At 43.5% G+C, this 19,495-nt stretch overlaps 1 protein-coding gene across 1 annotated transcript; it reads right to left on the minus strand.

Moving 5' to 3' along the window:
* Window positions 1-281: 281 nt before the first annotated feature.
* sack1c (scaffolding CK1 anchoring protein C) lies at window positions 282-16,364 on the minus strand. Its single transcript, XM_085407691.1, has 5 exons — window positions 15,264-16,364; window positions 9,619-9,786; window positions 8,752-8,876; window positions 3,209-3,445; window positions 282-2,979 (listed from the first exon to the last, which is right to left on the minus strand). Exons 1-5 carry the CDS (start codon window positions 15,783-15,785, stop codon window positions 2,223-2,225), a joined length of 1,809 nt encoding a protein of 602 aa, XP_085263817.1. The 5' UTR covers window positions 15,786-16,364; the 3' UTR covers window positions 282-2,222.
* Between the last annotated feature and the right edge of the window lie 3,131 nt (window positions 16,365-19,495).

Raw genomic sequence — 19,495 nt, forward strand, 5'->3', positions numbered from 1 at the left:
AGGAAGTAAAACGATGCTTTTCCAAGCACCCTCCAGGGTCTCACCATCACATTTGGACAAATAATCTTCAGGTCTGAAGGAAAGTTCAGACAATCAAGGGAAATTGAATTGATGCATATTTAGTCAAAATGTTTGTTCTTTAACCAATATTAGTTAATAAGTTGGCTGTCATTGCTCCTGCTGTTTCTCCTGTATTATAGTGATGTTTCCACAAAACATTCTTAAATGAAATACAGGCAGGAATCATTTTACTCGGTTTTATGGAAAAACGAACACTGAACTCAACTTTACCTTCATGTTTTTATTAAATTTTGTTCATCTTACAAATTAAAAACAACTTAAACACACAAAATTAACTTCAAGTTCACATTCTCCAGTAATCTGTAAAAATAAAGTCGAAGAGTGTTTTTCTTAACAATGACCCAACTTCATGTATATACAGTTTAATGTACATTACATGGGAAAACATATACAAATAAATCAAATGTCCAGCTGATTTGGGGGCAAATAAAAACAGAAGGCGCCCACTGAATGAGCAGTAAACAAAAGACACACATCAGAACTATTGATCGGTATCAATCCTTATTGCTTAGAGTGATTTTACGTCCTCATCTGCTGCTCCACTGAGGAGGAATCACTGCGGTGCAGAGTGATGAAGAGCATAATAATTAATCATTTATATACAAATCTACAAGCTTGCTGTAAAACTGTGCAGCGGGAGGAACGAGCCTCCGTTACGAGGAAAGCTGAGGAACATAAATGTAGATTCTCGACACAGATCGTCTCATCCGACATAAACAAAATGCCCTACGACCCTACGACCCGACTTTCCCAGAACATGACGAGCACCACGAAACATCCTGGCGTTGCTTCTACTATTCACAGCACAGATCGCTCCCTGTGCCGAACAACGAAAGTAAAACTGTGACCGAGACTAACCGAGGCCGCTGGAGACAGGCTGTCGCAAATGTGACTGCAAACCTTAAGGCAGGATGATCAAGGCACGTGTTGTCGTATTCCCAGGAGCAAAGGTTACTAAACTTCACTTTACTGTTTGTGACTGGATGTGAGATTTCTGTCAGGCTGCGTATTTCCAGGTTTGGGCTTGTTGGAATAAACTGTAGAGTTCAAATTGATTAATCATCATTATTTTGATTGAATGATTGTTTCACTTATAGTCACGATTAAACAATAATGATATGTTATCTTTAATCTTCTTAAAGATTCTCATTGTCATCGCTTTAACAGTGCAAACTGAATATTTTGAGAGATTTTAATTTTTCCCATAATAAAAAATCTTATGTTTTACTTAGTGGTAGCACATGGCATGACTTGTTTACAGAGCAGAAACAGTCGACTGTCAGAATAAAAGTCTTTGTTTGGTGGGTGACTCACTGATCCCTTCATTTACTTAATGAGAACAAAAAGAAATGAAACAAAAAATAACCTCAGATTCAAACTTCTCCAATAAGAACTGTGGAAGTCGCGTCACAACATGAAACCCAACAATGTGATCGTATTAAACTGCAGAATTTCAGCAGTATTAGTGTCAATGATCTTTTTTTAAACCGTCACCATATTGAGAGCTGAGCCCCAGGCTGGGATCCAGTCAGATAAACGTTAGTTTCCATCTGAATGTAGCATAAACGTTCACTAAAGGCGAGAAAAATCTCTGTGGAGGAAACAATTCTTCAGCCCTGTTATTACAAATATTATCATAATCTTAAAAAAAGAACAATAACTGCAGAATCCTAAGTTTACCCAAAGGAAGAATTCAAACTGTTGCTCAGGAATGTCGTCGAGTATAAAAATGTAAAGAAATGCCCACATGAAAGCCTCTGGAGTGTTGAAGGCAAAAATTCACATTTCGATGGTTTTCACGTGTCAGCAAACAGTCAGTGGCTTATCTTTGAAACCTATTTCACCTATGAGAACATATTTACTCAGGTAGTGACTGTAGTTGAATCATGAAGTGCAGATTTAGTAAAAGTGTGATTTGTTTGGTAAACTATGACCTCAAAAAAAGCCAAAAACCTCTCGTTTGATAAACGGGAAACCACGCAGAGCCAAAATGGCTCCTCAAGAGTCTTAGTTTCCTGTAGGGCTGAGGTCTGAAGACCAAACTTGAGCAATTTCCAAGATCTCAGAGTCTTTTCTTTGTAATATAAGATACCAGATGAATGTTCCGGAGTCACAACCTCTCTGATGGTTGGCCTTCCAGTCTAATTCGTGCCCTTGAGCTCAAAGCGGCTGTACACTTGCTTGGGCTTCATCTTGTTGTATTGGTTCACCAGGTCCAGCTTGCTGTGGCCCAGCGTCATTCGTTTCTGGTCCTTCCGGCTTATTATACCGACCGGAGAAAGCGGCGGCGGTGGACTCTGCTGACTCTCCGGCTCAGTTGGAGAAAGGTCCGGTCCTCCCCAGGGTGAGCCGTGAGGAGACGGAGTCCTCCGGAAGTTGTAGGCGTCCCTGTCTTTAGAGTTGGATGACAGGAAGTAATCTGAAAGCTTGTTGAACATCCCGCTGGGGAGCCTCTGCTTAGGCGGCGGTTTGGTGTCATTGACTGGGGAGGGTATTGAGGAGGGGAAGAGATCTTGTTTGTGATCGTACAGCCCCAAACCCTGAAACTTGGTAGAGGTTCCACCAATATTTCCCCGCAAGACATCTGCTGTGTTGGGTTTGTTCCACTCGATACCCATCGCTTGACCGTAGGCCGGTGGCGGGCGATCGGGAATTGGGGCGAAATTGATTCCCCCATTAGCAGAGCTTCGCCCTCCTGGTGTAGGGGTCTGTCCTCCCGATCGGTCGCTCAGTCCTCTTCTTTCAGGGCTCAGGTGGGAGCCAGCTGCAGCCTCCTTATCATGACTTTGCGTGACCTTGTAGACCGTGTTTGAGGACATTCCAGGTGCAGCCTTCACACTGGAGATGCTGTTACTCGATTGGCTGCTAGAGTTTTCGGAGCACCCCCTGTCCCGCTGCCTGTGGAAGAAGAAAAGTTAAAAGTGGCACACTGAAATTCTGTTGATTTCATAGAGAGATTATATTTCCATCATGATGTCACATAAATCAAGTTTCAAAGAGTTTTTGCGGCAGCTGTCATTCACATAATTAACTCAGGAAAAAAGCTTCTGATGAAACTTGGAAAAAACTAAAACCTTGACAGTAATCAGAATGAAAGCGTCTCCCCTTACAGCGAATACCTTCTTACCTTTCAGACAGTAGATCCAGCCCGTGGCCTGGGCTGAGCCCCAGAGCCAGGCCGGGGGCAATCATGGGAGGGTACGGTGGGTAGTACGGCATCCCGTCCTCCTCCGGGTTGTAGAAACAGTCGATGATCTGGGAGTCGGCGTACAAACAGCGAAACTCTCGGTCAAAGCTGTCAGCGATGCGCCCCGAGAAATGCATCACCATATTGCTGTGCACCTGAGCCGACAACCAGGTGAAACTGGAGAGAAGAGGTCAAAGGTTAGAGTCAGACATCTGCCTCCTCTGTTTTTTGGATTTAAGCATACATAACAGAGTACAAGGTGTGAGATGGATGAGCTATTGAAATAGAACCACACTCTTCCCCATAAACTTCCTTCACATCCGATGAATGAAAATCAGGTCGAGCGATCGGCATTTTGACCGGCAGCCATCGCAGAAGCATGAGAACAAAGGGACATAACCTGTCCTCCTCTGAGGGATCGAAAAATAGCAACCAAGCTGAAAAATCCAGATGTGCCTGAGAAGATGACCCTGAATGGAAGATCTGCCGAATGCAACTTAACTCAAGTTTTGGATTTTTTTCCTGAGACCTTTATGAACTTTTGGACTTGAACTATTTTACTGCTGATCTGGTAAATGGCCTGTATTTGTATAGCGCTTTACTTAGTCCCTATGGACCCCAAACTGCTTTACACTGCATTCAGTCATCCACACATTCACACACTGGTGATGGCAATCGCACTGACAGAGGCACTGACTGGTACTCAAAGGGAACTTACTATAAATGCATTAATGTGTGTTTAAGTAATAAGTATATAACAATAATTATTGAACTATATGTGTTTAAAGACAGAAAGGCCAAAGTGAATTTTAGGTGCAGTCGCCTCTCTGCAGGTGCTGGACGGCAGCAGCTGAGATGGATTTGTCAAAGTTCTGATTTGAACCTCGCTCAGCAGCATTTAGCAGTATTTGATGCATCAGTTATGTAAAAGATCAAATCACACTCGGTGCAGCTGCCGATTACCAGGTGGCATTTCAAGTACAATGAGTTCACGCAGATAAAAATCAGAAAGTGAAAGCAGTTCTGGATAAGAGCCTGAATAGATCGAGGCTTGATGTTTGTCATGTGTGACAGGTTTTTCTGCCATCATGTGCATGAAATCTCAAAATTATGAAACACAAACTGAGGCTGAGACTCGGTACCTCTCAGCTGTGTCTGTGTAAATTATCTCCCTCCACCTCCAGCTGATAAACAGCCCTGCAGTGAGTGTTAACTATTTCCTGGATGATGATGAGTCAGTGCAATGACTCATCAGTTTATCAGCTGGCGAGAGGTGGACGCGAGGTGCACGAACACCGAAGGCGTCTAACTGAGCAGCAGACACTTTACTGCATTTATGTGCAGGCGAGACAAAGGTTCAGCGTTAGACGACCACACAGACGTCTGAGTTTTAGCCACATTACAAAGTTTCTACAACTAAAAGATTAAGATGTTCGACACCTTTTCATTAACAAGTCACAAAATGTACCAGCTGTTTACAGATACACAAAGCAGGGTGAGTGGGTGGATGGATGGTGCGTTAGCCGAGCACCAGCACACCCTCATCAACACCAACCATCATGATACATGTTTGTTTAAACAAGCTTTAAACAGCATATTGTTTAACAATAATACTCATGTTAGAGCCAGCATTACTAACATACACTCTGACCGGTCTGAGCTGCTAACAGCAGGGGCCTTTGTTTTGTTGTTAGCCATTTAGCTAATCGCATATTTGCTACTTTAGCCAAACTAGCATTCGTGCACATTTAAACCCTGCAGAAGGACTCGTTTTCAAGGACACCTCGTACTTCTACAGACACAAGTTAATGACACAGAGTCTGCATCTGTTTCATCTCCATAAACAGAACCTGTAATACATTACTAGACTTTGTATTGTGTATTTAAATGACAGCAGAGTGTTGGGTTGAAGAGCAAAGTGCCAGCTAAGTTTGTCCCTGTAATATCTGATCTCAGGCCAGTTGGCAGATTTGATTCTGATTTGCACAAATGTGAACCGGACAGCATCTCAATGATATCAGAGCAGGTGTAATTCATAGTTTAACTGATTCACTGGCATCTTCAAAGCAACACAAAGAACTTTAATACTCATGGAAACTTAAAAGGAAATTTACAGATTTACGAAACCGATTCTTTTCTGATTGTAATCAAGCCATTACAGACTTGACTGTGTGAGAACAAAGCAAGACAACCTCAGAGGAACCTGCAGGACGGCGTTCCTCAGCACTAAACCACTCAGTGCTCAGCTATGTTTGATATGATTCATCTGAATTCCTGATTAGTTCTGAAGAAGAACAGCTCAGAGCACACCTTCATTATCTAAACACCCGATACACATAAATGGTAATTTTACTGTCTTCCGGTTCAGATCATTAAAGTTGTGGTTTAATTAACAAACAAGTCATAGAACTGTAAATGAGGTCGCGTTAGGATGCTCAGCCGTTTAAGATGAACTGTTTCCAGTTACCTGCTGCTTCCTGGAGCACTTAAAGCCTTTGTGACAGTGCACCTGTTAGCTGTTCAGGTGATAAATGTCTATACTGAAAGCATTCAGCCTGAACGTGCTTCACAGGACTTTACCCCCATTTATAGCTTCATAAACAAATACTACTTCTGAGGACCATAAAGTAGACTGGAGCTAGTGTGTTTCTGTTGTCTGATTGGCCGTTGTTGGGTGGTTGCCTCTGAGATTGCTGTGTTGGGGTCTTTTTGGTAATATTTGCATAGTTTTTTTGCTGGTTGCTGTGGATCTCTATTGTGTTGCTCTTTACTGGTTGCCTTACTTGCCCTTTGAAATATACTGGTTTCTGTTGATGCTTAGGACATCACGGTCTCGTTTTAGCTTTAAACGATTTACTGCAAATGTTATATATTCTTTGAGATTAGCAGATTCAGATATTCTCTGCATAATATCCGGTAATCTGTGTTGATATTTGGTTCTCAAACAAGCTAATCAGTTTTACAGCTACAGGCTCGGCGCTTCCCAGGAATCAAGTTACTTTTATTTGATCCAATATTGAAGTGATAAAGTTTGTAGTAGGTGTAGCAGAGGGGGTGACCTCACCCTTCATTCCACAATCAGCAATGGAATTAGAAGCCTGTCAGCCTGCGGGACTCCGCCCTCTTACCTGCTACATACCTGAAGCAACACTTAATCCTCCCAAAACAACACTGTGTGTTGCAAAATTAGAGTTCCTTTGAATGTAAAAGACAAAACAGAATCAATTTAATGAAACAAGAAGCAGAGCAGGGCAGAGGTGAAAACATAGAGAAGGAGACGAGTGTGCGAGTGAATGAATGAAGGCGACACACCTGAAACAGGTGACTAAGGTTAAAGAACGAGTATGAAAATATTTCCACTCAAGTATGTTTTGCAAACTATGAATGTTGAGCTGACTACGTAGAAATCTACAGGAAAATGGAGTACGGTGTTCAGAAAGGATCAATCCCGACTTCGTCCTTTGGACAGCGTGTTTCCCCAGACTTCACTGTGGCGCTGCCTTTAAGATTAGATGCAGGGAACAAAGACCTTAAAGCTCAGCACAGATAATAGGAGAGGCTTTAAGGTGACTGCAGTGTGTGCCATGATGTATACATACCTGTGTACAGGAACTATGACCTAAACAACGAGTCCAAAAAAAGCCTTAACTAGCTCCGTACAATCAGCAGCTGTCTGCAAAGTTAACTCAATATAAATTTGTCCCAGAGTTTTACGAGCACCGTGCAGCTGCGTGACACAAAGTCGTTAAAATCACCAGAATTTTACAGCACAAACTGTCCACCAGCTTCACGGCTATATTACAGCAACACACACACACACACACACACACACACACACACACACACACACACACACACACACACACACACACACACACACACACACACACACACACACACACTTTGAAGCACATCACAGGGACTTGTAGTCTTTTCCTTGAGACTTAAACAGTCCGAGTCGTCTACAAGAATTTAACCATTTAAATTTTGTGGTTTAATCCCTTTAAGGAAGACGAGTCCCGAGATTTACAGACTCAGTGCAACATGAATAAAACAAAAACAGCTAAAAAAAAAAACATGGTGCTCCGTCTGAGCTGCGGATGAGTAAGCGACAGCAGAATTCACACTAAATTTCTGCTTTGAAACTTTCCAAACACGTTTTAAGCCCTTTTTCAAGATGAAACACTAAATTCTGCTGCTAGAGCTGCTCACACCTCAGTGCTGCTGTAGTCATCTATGTTTCAAACCCCACTAAGAGTCAGGATATATATAGGATATACAGTATATATATATAAATAAATAAAGCCCTGCGAGAGATTATAACTGACAGGTAAATGAAATAAGCAGCTTATATCAGGCTCATCTGCAGGGCGACAGTTTTATTCTAGCACTCCAGGTTGTTGCTATCAAGGCTGACGAGCGCACGGCCGTTTGTGAGCGTGCGTGGAGAGACGATGCGCTCATCAAACATTTGCATCTCCTAAATGGTCCTGCCTCTTTGCGAGTGGTTATAGGGCTGGCCGTGGCCGCCCCGTGGCTCTGCTCCTATGGACGGTAGGCCTGACTGATGAAAAGCATCACAATCTAGTAAATAATGATCTTTTTCAGCAGTTTAAAAAAAGAAGCATCAATGAGGTCTCTGCTGGTGCCTGCAGCTCTCATCCTTACCCACCTGCTGAGTGTGTCGATGTAATTACAGGTATTACTCAGGTATTCCCACAGCAGCTCGTGGCCTACAGTTGCTCAGCTGCACAACGCGAGCTTTGTCACGCTGCTTATCCGATCAGACAAACCCATCACGCCGTCCGAGCTCCGCCAGCTTCCTGCTGTAATCTGCTGCTGGATGCAAAGTCGGTGCGAGGCTGCTAAAAGGAGAACGGCCCGCTCGGCTCAGCTGACATTAGACACGTTTTTATGTTTGCATTTTATTCCTGCTGCAGTTTTTACCTTTTTACTACAGCCAAGTAAAAGCAAAGCAACATTACACGGGTATAAGACCATCGCAGCTGCCGCGGTGCTGCTGTTTGCCTTTATTTAGTTCAGTAAGACGTCCAAACTTCTGCTTCTCTCCGAGCCTAAGAATGACCGACCGTTTTATCCCTCTGTCCCTCAGTCGCATACAGTGAAGATAAAAGATGGACGCGGCTACAGTGACATGACACACGGGTTAGTTAAGTCTTGGAACCCTGAGCCGAGCGTTTCAGCTTTAACTTCACTTCTTCTAAGGAAAGTGCTGCAGTCCCACATGTTACAGAGAATATCCTTAAAGCAGCTTGATGCACTGACTGTGTGCGCTCAAAGAAAGACTGAGGAACAGGAAATATGTCAACTGCAGGAGGAAGACGATCTTCATTCGAAGAGCAAGATTTGTATTTGGTTCATCTTTTAAGGACTGTGTGTGTGTGTGTGTGTGTGTGTGTGTGTGTGTGTGTGTGTGTGTGTGTGTGTGTGTGTGTGTGTGTGTGCGCGCGCATGTTCCTCACCTGTAGGATCCGGCGATGACCTCGTCACAGTCGATGATCATGAACTTCTCCAGGACTTGTCCGGTGAATTTCTTGCCGCTCTTGGTGCAGTACGTGTCGCCACAAACGCTGCGAACACGCATGTTCTGCACACACACACACACACACACACACACACACACACACACACACACACACACACACACACACACACACGAGGAAGATGAAATTATAAACAGCAATTTCATGGATCCAGAAACAATAAGCTGTTGTTCTTGTAAAGACCATAAAACTTTTAATTTGACCTGAAATCTCGTTTCTCAAACATGGAAAAAGTTTCGACTCTTTACAGACGAACCAGCAGAACAAGCAAGAACACCGACTTCATCACATCTGACCGACAAAGTCGTCACTTTGAGATGTAAGAAATTTTACGTCTTTTTTTCACTATTTCAATGATAAATACATTAACTGGCAAAAAGCGGATGAATAATTCCAGCTTCTAATGGGACTTCTTACAGGTTCAGTCTCATTGTTATTCTCTTTAAGACTCTAATGTCGGCCTTTGGTGTGCCCCATCTTTGAAATAAGCTGCTCTGGCTCCGCCTCCTTTAAAACAGCTTTATTCTAACTGGTTGCTACAAATAAATGGAAGATTTCTACAGTAGGTGGGCGGGGCTTCTCAGCTGTGCCTGAAATGACCATATTTGGGATGTTTTCTTTCTATGACATCCTGCAGAGTCAGGAATGGAAAAAACTGCGAGGCCCGAGCTCTGGGGATTACGTGCAGTCAGTTCACTTTCTCCTGTTTAATATGAGCGCCTGAGGGCGTCGCTCATGTTTGCCCCTCGCGGCCCTGCAGTCAGTGCTGCTGTGTGCTGTACTTACACTGAGGTGAGAGTTCTGAATATCCAGCGCGGAGCACATGCCTGTGAAGTGTCCGAGGTTCTTCTCGTCCAGCAGGATGTAGACGGGGACTCTGCGCTTGTTGGACGCCTCCATGAGGTCGCAGAGCAGGTCCACGTCCGTGAACACGTCCATCACCACGGCAATCACCTGCAGGAAAGCCAGACGTTAGCACAAAGTGTTTAGTGGACATTTCACGAGCCTCTTTATGAATCTGCGAGGATCACCCTGACCCTCACCGCTCAGGACCAAAGGTGTTTCAGAAGCTGCTGACTGAACTTTGTTCTTGTTCCTGTGATCTGAGTTTCCACGCACAGAGCAGGTTTACGGTTATTTCCTCTCAGGTTTAAGATTTCACTGTCTCTTGAAAACTCTCCTGTCGTCTCTGATCCATAAAGCCGACCTTTGTTCAGCTCGGCCTCTCAGTCACTGAGCTGTCTTTACTGACTCTGGATGTTGTATAAGTTAGAAACTCCAGAATATAGGCCAAACTGTGAGGGTTTAATAGGTTAGAAACTGGAGCAAAGTGAAGAAATTATCAGAAAACAATTAACTGACGCACTGCAGCTTCATCAGTCGAGTTAAACTTGAAATAAAGCCTGACTTCTCTCTCGGGGACGTCCCTGCTCCGGTCACAGGCTGCAATGACCTTCGTTTTCGGTGCTTCTCCTCTGAGTAAAATCCTGGATCCAGATCTTTCCTGTCATGTATTTTTCAGCTTAAAATTCTGAAATTCAGCTTGTGGATGAAACCCGAGATAAACCCGACTGAAACGCAAACGTGTAGATCTGTTTAAAAGTCAGCTTCTGTTTGTGCTGTGTACCAGTCGATTACTGGGGTCTTAAAGAAAACATGATGACTGATTTTTTACTGTTTCTAAGCAGATTTGAGGTCATTTGTTTAAGTTTTTAAGTCTGTTACACTCCATGACCTGTAATTTAACTGCCTCATGCTGCTTTTTGTTTTTCATGTCATTTATCTCCTAAAAGTTTCAGAGGTCAACATATGTTCAAGTTATCCATGTGATACAAGCCTGCACTCTGCACACACTCTGGGAGGGGATATCCCTAATATGGTCATCTCAGGTACCGAAGCCCCACCCTCCTGCTGTTCAGATCTTCGAGGGGCAGCCAATCAGACTGAAGTTGACTGAAATAGCTCGTTTCAGGTCGGGTCATGCAAAGCTACACCTGGCCTTAGTTTGTAGGTTTAACACACAATAATAACATGGACTGACAACCACTAGCACTTTATATACCTCTGTAGAAACTATCTACACCCTCACTTATCTTAACTGCACTACTGTATAGCTCTGTGTAAATAATCATTCTGTACATTCGATAATTTTTAATCCTACAACTGTTTACAACTTGCATAGTTCCCATTTCTGTATAGCTGTATATCTCAGATTCTGTAAAGTTATTTATTTCATATTCTGTATAGTTTTTCATATTTATATCCTGTTCATATCCTGTACATAGCTTGTACTCACTACAGCCTGTACATACTTATAGTTATAGAATATTCACAACATACTTCATACCGTGTACATTATAACATAATAGACCCATTTCTGTAATATACTTACATATCTATATTATTGCTAATATTTATTGTAATATATCTATATCACTAAAGCACTTCTGGATGGATGCAAACTGCATTTCGTTGCCCTGTACCTGTGCATGTGCAATGACAATAAAGTTGAATTCTATTCTATTCTATTCTATTCTATTTAGCCCGAGATAATCAGGCTCAGGTTTTAATCTGTTCCTCAGGCTAAAACTGGAGGTCAAAGGTCATTCACAGTTACAACCCTCAATGCTATATCTGAGGAAATCAGGTCAGCTGAGTGAGTGACCTGTGAGAGACGCTAAAGGTGAGCGGGGTTAACATTTTCACTCGTGGGCCATCATCATGAAATTTCTCTGCTGATTACTGACGTTAGAATTATTTCTTTATGCAGGCCAAGTCTGCTCAGCTGTGGAGCAAAGGACAACTCTCTGAAGTCAACAGGGACAAACTGCTGTTTGTTTACTGCTTTGAGCCCACTGGAGGTGTTTCATTGACTGCTGTTTGAGCAAAACCAAACACTGTCGGGGGGCTCTGGGTATCTGACGCACAGCTTCAGAATTTTCTGACATTTTTTGATCTAAACAATAAAAAAAATTCCATTTAAATACAGGAAGTAAAAAGCGTTCTTGGAAAAACTGAATTTCTCAGAAGAGCACTTTTATTAAAACAACGTGCAGATTTGAGTAGAGCTCACAGATTTATGACCTATGAAAAGATAATTGCAGCTTCACAGAGTCTCCACAGCTGGATTAACCTGTTCTGTGTCCCCGGGGTAAAGCCGTGCTGCTCAGGCCCACTGATGGTGTTAAAGTGGGAGGAGCTAAAACAGCTCGTTTCAGGCTGCACAAAGGCCCAGACTAAGATACACGAGGCTTATTTCATACTGAGAATCATGCAAAGCTGCTGTAACAGAGCCCAAGGATGAAAACCTGCAGCAGGATGGGTTTGCATTAAGGCTGCACCGTGACATTTTCATTTTTTAGCTATTTAAAAACATTTATGAATCTTTTAAAGTAAATGAATAAAAATAATCTCTCACATCTTCAGATATCTTTAAAATCCAAGACATTTGATTTATTTTATTTTATGTGGGACAAAGAAAAGCTCCAGATCTTGTCAGAAGGTGCAATAATCACAAAAACCTGTAGATAATCCTATTTGTATCAGCTGATCAACTAATCAATAATCCATTTAACTCCAGTTTGAGTTAGATTGTGTCTGAAGAATTCACTGTAAGCTTATGTAATAGTATTATCATACCTTAAGTTTTGCAATATTATGATATTTTGTTTGTAAGGTGATGTAATGAGATTACAATGTTTGACTGGTAGTAAATCGTTAGTAAAACTGGTAATGACTTTTATCTGACCCAGCTGAACACATGCATCTGCCTTTAATGAGCTGCTGTCATTGAAACAGAGGGACTCCGGGGGTCCGGGCCCCGGGGCCGCTGCACACTCTGCTTTAACTTAAATTAATAATGAAGACTGCTGCGCTGCTCACCTGCAGGCCGGATGCTGCAGGATGGTTTTACTCTGAGCCAGGCCTGCGTCCTGATTCACTTCATTTGCATTTAGGTTTATCTGTCACTAAATTAAGGAGGTCAAAGTTCAGTTACTCTCCTAATATGCTGAAATGAAGCGAAAAGAGCCGTTGGAGGAACAAACGTGCAGCTCTGAGAGCAGCTGTTTGTCTGCTGCATCAACCAACTGACGAAATGCATCCAGAGTGTCATTTGATCTGAAACCCGCTGAGTCGGCACAGACGTGTGGGAAAGAGGTCGGCGTCTGCGTCTGAGAGAAAACAGCTTCTCCTGCACGGACGCACAGACTGGTCAGGTTCATGTAAAAAAACGCCTCACATTAAACACGTCTATTTATACACACAGGAGGAGGAAGTGACTCACACGCAGCGCGTGCCCGACTGTCTGCCAACAAACCTACGGAGCTTCTCATTTGACTGTTACGTGATCGCTGATCGGGAGACGACGTGCAAAACGCTCTGAATGTAAAGTTACAGAAAGTCTGAGAAGCGGCGGAAAACTTGGTTTAAGGGTCTTTGATCTGTCGCCTCGTGGTTGTTTTTGTGGAGGTCACGAATACAGCAAAGAGGTCGGGGGCGCCGGGGGGGTCAGCGGGCGCCGTGCGGGGTCAGAGTCTCTGTTTAAAAAGAAGCTTTACACTAGACGAAGAAATACCAACAAACAGATGCCAAAACTAAGCGATGGAAACCTGCTACCACACACACACACACACACACACACACACACACACACACACACACACACACACACACACACACACACACACACACACCATCTGCAAAGAGACAAGAGAAACAAAAAAGGAGAAAAAGGCTGCAGCGTCAGTGCAAGATTATAAAAGCTACATAATGAATAAAAAACAGCTACTAGACAAGGAAAAGTACTGCAGACCAACACAAAGGTTCAAGAGTAACACAAACCTGTCTCACATGCCTCAAACACAAAAGACGACTTTAAAAGAGACTCAAAGTCAGCGAGAACGAAGAAAATGATGCAAATGTTAAACAGACACAAAAGATGGAAACTACACCGCAGTGTGTGTGTGTGTGTGTGTGTGTGTGTGTGTGTGTGTGTGTGTGTGTGTGTGTGTGTGTGTGTGTGAGAGAGAGCTCGGGGGTTTGTTCCTAAACAGCGGGCAGTGTGACAGCCAGCCCTCTGCTCCCTGGACCTCGAGCAGCCGGCCTCGAGCTCACAAGCTGATAAGAAGAGATCAAAGATGGCGGGCGGGCCCCGGCCTGCTCGCGCTGTTTGTAAGCAAGCCGGGTGAAAAATGCTCCAGGGACGGATCCACGCAGTGAGCTGCACCTCTGTTACTCCAAATGAAGACTTTGTCCTGGTTTCGAGCCTCCACACTCGTGCGTCATCATTAAAAGGACAAAAATGGACAAAAGTGCAAAGATTTTTTCCATTTCTCGACTTCAGCTGCCAAACGACGTGTCAACAGCAGCGTCTCAGCCTCAGTGTTATTACCGTGTTGAGCAGCGACTGTAACGTTTGATCTAATCTCAGCTTCAAGAGGAAATTCAGCCTGACTTTAGTCAGTTATAATGATTTCCCTTTGTTCATTTGACTGTATTCAGGCTTCATTTCCTTCTTTGTTATCATCTCTTTGAAGCCGTTTCACTGGTCGCATTATTGGCACGTAGCACTTGTGTTGACTCCGTCTGTGCGCAGCACTTAAAGCTGCTCTGATCAGCCTGAAACGTGCAGCACAGCTCAGGCTTACAGACAGCGCTACACTGGGAGTAATAATGGGCAGAATATGTCTTTGAGCGCAGAGCTGCTCCACACACAGAGTGAGGTCACTGATCCCAGCTGCTGACAGACGACTGTGTTTACACAGTGCGCCACAAACTGGTCTAACATGCAGAGAGCGACATGCTTTGGATCACACTAAACATTTAGCTGCAGTAACTCAGCTTTAAAAAAATCATTTTGCACATAGTTTACACTTGAATATGTTTCCAGCTCTCCACATCTGAAGCTTTTATTTTGTCCTGTCTGATGTTTTCACAGGTTTGAGGTGGACACAACGTGACTGCTGAGAACTTGGTTGGACTTTATTTATAAGAAGCTTTTTCACAGTGTGTTATGAACCCCAACGAGAAAGCTGCTGCTTTGTTTCTGTGACTTATGTCAAAGGTCACCAGGATAAACTCTCCTGGTCCAGCTGCAGCTTTCAGTCTGAAAAATGCAGATTTTGAGACTAAATCATTTCCAGCTTTTCTCTAAAGAATAAGAATAAATAATCCGAGTTTACAGATGTGTGACTGGACTGTGGGAGACTATAAGAGCACAAATATTCAGACCACTGTGAGAACAAAGCACACACTCATCAATTATACAGTCTGAGCTTTGACCTCTGCTCTGCCGTGACTGACCGATCAGCTGCTGGCTGCTTTCAGGAATAATCGACTAATCGATGCAAAGCGGCCTCCTGTTTCAGGCTGTTTAATAAAAGATCGCAGACAGAGATGATTCTGTTTCCGGTCCCTCAGAGCGCTCTTACCTTCTTGGCCTTGTTGATCAGGGACCTGATGAGGTCTTTGATGTTGTGGCTTTTGTCTCTCTGGAAGTAGATCTGAGTCTCCGACGGTCCGTATCTCGTCGGTGTGTCCGGCCAGCCGAGCTCCAGCATCGGCGGCTCCTCGTCGGACATCATGGGGAAGTAAGTTCCAGAAGTTAGCTCGGACACGGCGTCCCCGTCCCCGTCCCCGAAGTCCCGGTCCCCGGGCCCTACGCCGTTGCTGTCGGAGCCGCCGCACGTCTTGCTGGCCGCATGCTGCGTGATGTAGTGGATCTCCAGCGGGGAGAGGAAGTTCACCTCCCGCTCCTCGGTCAGCACCTTGCGGTACTCCTTCTCCCCGTGCTCCAGCAGTGCGTCCGTGGCCAGCCGGGCCGCCTCGTTGTGGCTCAGCTCCAGCGTGGAGCCCTGCCGCCACGGGTTCTTCACCTCCTCCAGGCGGGTGGCGAGCTTGCCCAGCGGCTTCCTGCCGTTAGAGGCCGGCCTCAGGCCCTCGGAGCTGATCATGGTGCTGCTGCGGTCAGCAGGTGCGGGATTAGGCGGGTACACCGGGTCTCTGACCCCCCCTCCCCCGGGATTTGAATAGAGAAATAAGGTGCGCGGGGAGGTCGGGGCAGGAACTACCTGCTGCTCTGCTCCGGGAACATTGAAGAAAATCCCAAAGTGCGGATTATGTGAGACCACAGCGGGCAGTAATCCGCCCCGGCAGGAGGCTGCAGCCCTCCGCTTAATCACTCACAGAGTCCTGGGAGTTAAAGGCGCAGTTCAGTCCTTCTCTGAACAGTCCGAGCCCGCAGCAGCTGCTGTGTCTGCTGCGCCCTGACGCTCCTAATGGTCCCCCCTTCTCTGGTTCCCGGTGCGCTGAGCAGGATGTGAAGTCCCAAGAGCCTCTTCAGCGCAACGGCCGCCTCCTCTCCCTCAGCCCGTGTGTGTCCGTGTGTGTGTGAGAGAGACAAAGTGTGTGTGTGTGTGTCAGTGTCAGGTGTGCAGCTTCTGTTCACCTGGCTCTACCTGTCCCGTCCCCGATCTCGGACGTGGACAAGCACCTCCCATCATTCCCGTTGTCAAGCCAACCGACTCACAATAGGTAACCCACCCCTTTGAGAGGACTTTCAAAATAAAGCCCCAAGAGAAAGCGGGAGAGAGAGAGAGCGAGAGAGCGCTGCAAATAAGTAGTTTAGTAAATTAACAAAACAGTAATATATATACGCGTGAAAACGATTACACTGAAACACAGCTACAACAAACATTTGAAAATAAATGTTAAAATAAAAAGATGTGATATAAATTGACATACAGACCAAAGCAATAATGAAAAAAAACTTTTTCTCATTGATATCATCTTAAATGTATCAATATAATGGGACAGAGCTACATATATGATGTATATGGGAAAAATCTGTTATAACAGATAACCGCAATAAATGATAGAAAACCTAAAAGTGATTGATATAAAAGATAAATGAGGAAAAAAGTCTAAAAAGATTCACATGAGCTAAAATTTATGGATAAAAGTAACATTAAAAAGTGATATATCAGTCTTACAGTGGACATAAATCTTCTGAAATAAAGCTAAAAGTCATATAAAAAGTGAAATGCTATTTGATATAAAAGTTGAAACACATATTTAAACAGTTGGAATAATGCTCGGATGGTTGGATCTCAGTTTCAATCCACATTGAATTCACTTTGAGCGCTTATATATTGCGTTTCTGTGCTTTTATTTTGAAGGGGACATTTCCCTCATAGTGTATCTCCCTGATAACCGCGCTAATTTTGTCCCTGTGATGTGGCTTTAGCTTCTTTTTGTTAGCAGGAGTTTAAATAAAGTTTCCCAGCAGCCAGTTGATTTCCTTCACAGTGGAAAGCTTCATCCTCTGGTGTGGGAAGTGCACACCTCTTAGAGGAAATATTGTTTTCTCTCAGTCTCACAACTGATGTGTGAAATGGAAAACGCTCCCCTGAGACTCCAGCCCAGGTAGCTGCTGCATGAAAGCTGAAACTCCAATTCACCTGAAAGCTCACACAGGTCCCTGCAGACTTTTACCTTCTGCAGAGTGCACAATAAACATGACATGTGATGATTTACGGGAGGGCATCGGTCTGATTATGTGTACTTTACAGCAGCGGTCCCCAACCTGTTTTGCGCCATGGACTGGTTTGTGCCCAGCAATATTTTCACGGACCGGCCTTTAAGGTGTCGCGGATAAATACACCAAAATAAAACCAGTACCGGTACCGAAAAAAAGAAGATTTATTCATAACACACGTGAGAAGACCCAGGAAAACCGAGTTAACGATAAAAACGATAACAAAATAACGCTGAAAACCGATAAAAACCCTGAAAACCAAACATTTCACACCTGAGCCTCAACTCTCGCGGCCCGGTACCAAACGACTCACGGACCAGTACTGGTCCAAGGCCCGGGGGTTGGGGACCGCTGCTTTACAGCACGATGTATGCACAAACTGATAGGATGAAAGCCTCAAGTACCCGAAGCTGCAGTTCCTCTGACGTCCAGCAGAGGCTCCAGCAGTGAGTCAGTCCCCATGTTACACATTTACAGCAGAAATAAACATGTTTACAGCCAGATGCACAAACAGTTTGGGCTCTGCAGATAACGCCCCCTTCAAAACAACAGTTTTAAAGTGTTATAAAGGGGCGTGGCCTCTTTAACTGACAGGTGGCCTTAGCTGCTAGCTGTGAGCTAGGTTTCAGCTCAGCTAACTGGAGTCCCTGAACCCCACCTGTGGATTGTGTTTGTCCTTTTAGAAGCAGTTATTTCGAAGCCTCTTTCTATTTTATTTCAGTCATAACAAAAAAATAAATAAAATGCATGTATAGAATCACTAGAACATGTTTTTTACAGTCACTCCAAGTGATCTGCAGTTGCTTTATGTCATTTTGAGGACATTTCTGTCATTTTGTGGAGATTTTGTTATTAATTGTGCAGCTGTTCCGTTTCTGTGGGTGTTGCAAGGAACTAATCCTTATTTTAAATGACTCTTCTTTTCCCTGTGATTTGGTTATAAAGTTTTAAGATTTTATTTAACCCTTTGAAGTCATTTTGGTTTTTAAGCACAATCATTCCTGTGATTTCATTTCCCATTACAAACATTTTTAAGTTGTTAAAAACAAATAGAAAATGTGTTGTGTGGAGAAAGATTGACAGATGTAACAAAAGAAACAAAAAGTTGAGAACAAGGAAATGATTTCTCTAGAAGGTCACGGTCCTTCCAGAGAACTGAGTGGCAGTCTTTGGGTATCGTGTTACTTTTGAAAAATTCATCAGAAATTAAAGCGAATTACCTGCAGGAAAGGAGGCAGGAAAGGAGGCAGGAAAGGAGACGTCATTTTATTCATTCTGACAGGCTACATCCATCTTTTGACTACAGTTTGTGATTATAAACACACCTGGTACCCAGGTAGCTGCGTCCTCACATCCCTTATAGGAGCTTTGTGTCTTAACAAAGGCACAATCATCTTTGAACATGTGAAGATGGCATCTATATGTTATCTGATGTGATTTTTCATGATTTCACTGAAAACAGCAGAGGAGGAATCAAACACTTCACTTTAATGCTGCTGGTCTACATCATTTATCTTTTTAGTCATTTCAAATCTGATTCTGTGATTTTGTTGGTAGTTTTTTGTGTAATTTTGCTCATTTTTGTTACTTTGTTGTTTATCTTTTACAGTTTTCATTATGAGCGTTTCTGTGTTTTTCTAAATGTGCGATCTTTGTGTTGTTTTTTTTGTTGTTTCATGAAAATTTGTGTCTGGAAGGTTGATGCTCTGCTTCTCTGTGATGTGATCTGCATCTCCTACTTTGTTGTTCTGAGACTCTTTGTTGCTTTCCATCTCTGTATTGTTGCTTTGTGTCATTTAACAGAGTTTTGCATTATTTTTATACTTTCATTGAACATTCTGGAGTAAATTTGATCTCATTTTAATGACTCGTTTCATCATTTTATCCTTTGTTTTGAGGGTGCTCTAAAAATAAAAAAATACCTGTGTGAGGAAGGATTGAGAGACGTGACAGAGCAAACTGAAAGCTGACACAATAACTTTAGTTTCATTATAACTTTACGTATTTCCAGAGAAGTGAGCAGCAGTGTTTGCATACCGTGTTTCTCTTTAGAAAATTCATCAGGTATGTGATTTCTGAAACGAAGCGAGTTCCTGTCAGGACGTCGGAGCACAATGAGGGCTCACC

This window comes from Rhamphochromis longiceps, linkage group LG5 (genome assembly GCF_057381845.1).
Source record: "Rhamphochromis longiceps isolate RC_006_pf linkage group LG5, R_longiceps_female_GT1.1, whole genome shotgun sequence".
In the NCBI taxonomy this organism is placed as follows: Eukaryota; Metazoa; Chordata; class Actinopteri; order Cichliformes; family Cichlidae; genus Rhamphochromis; species Rhamphochromis longiceps.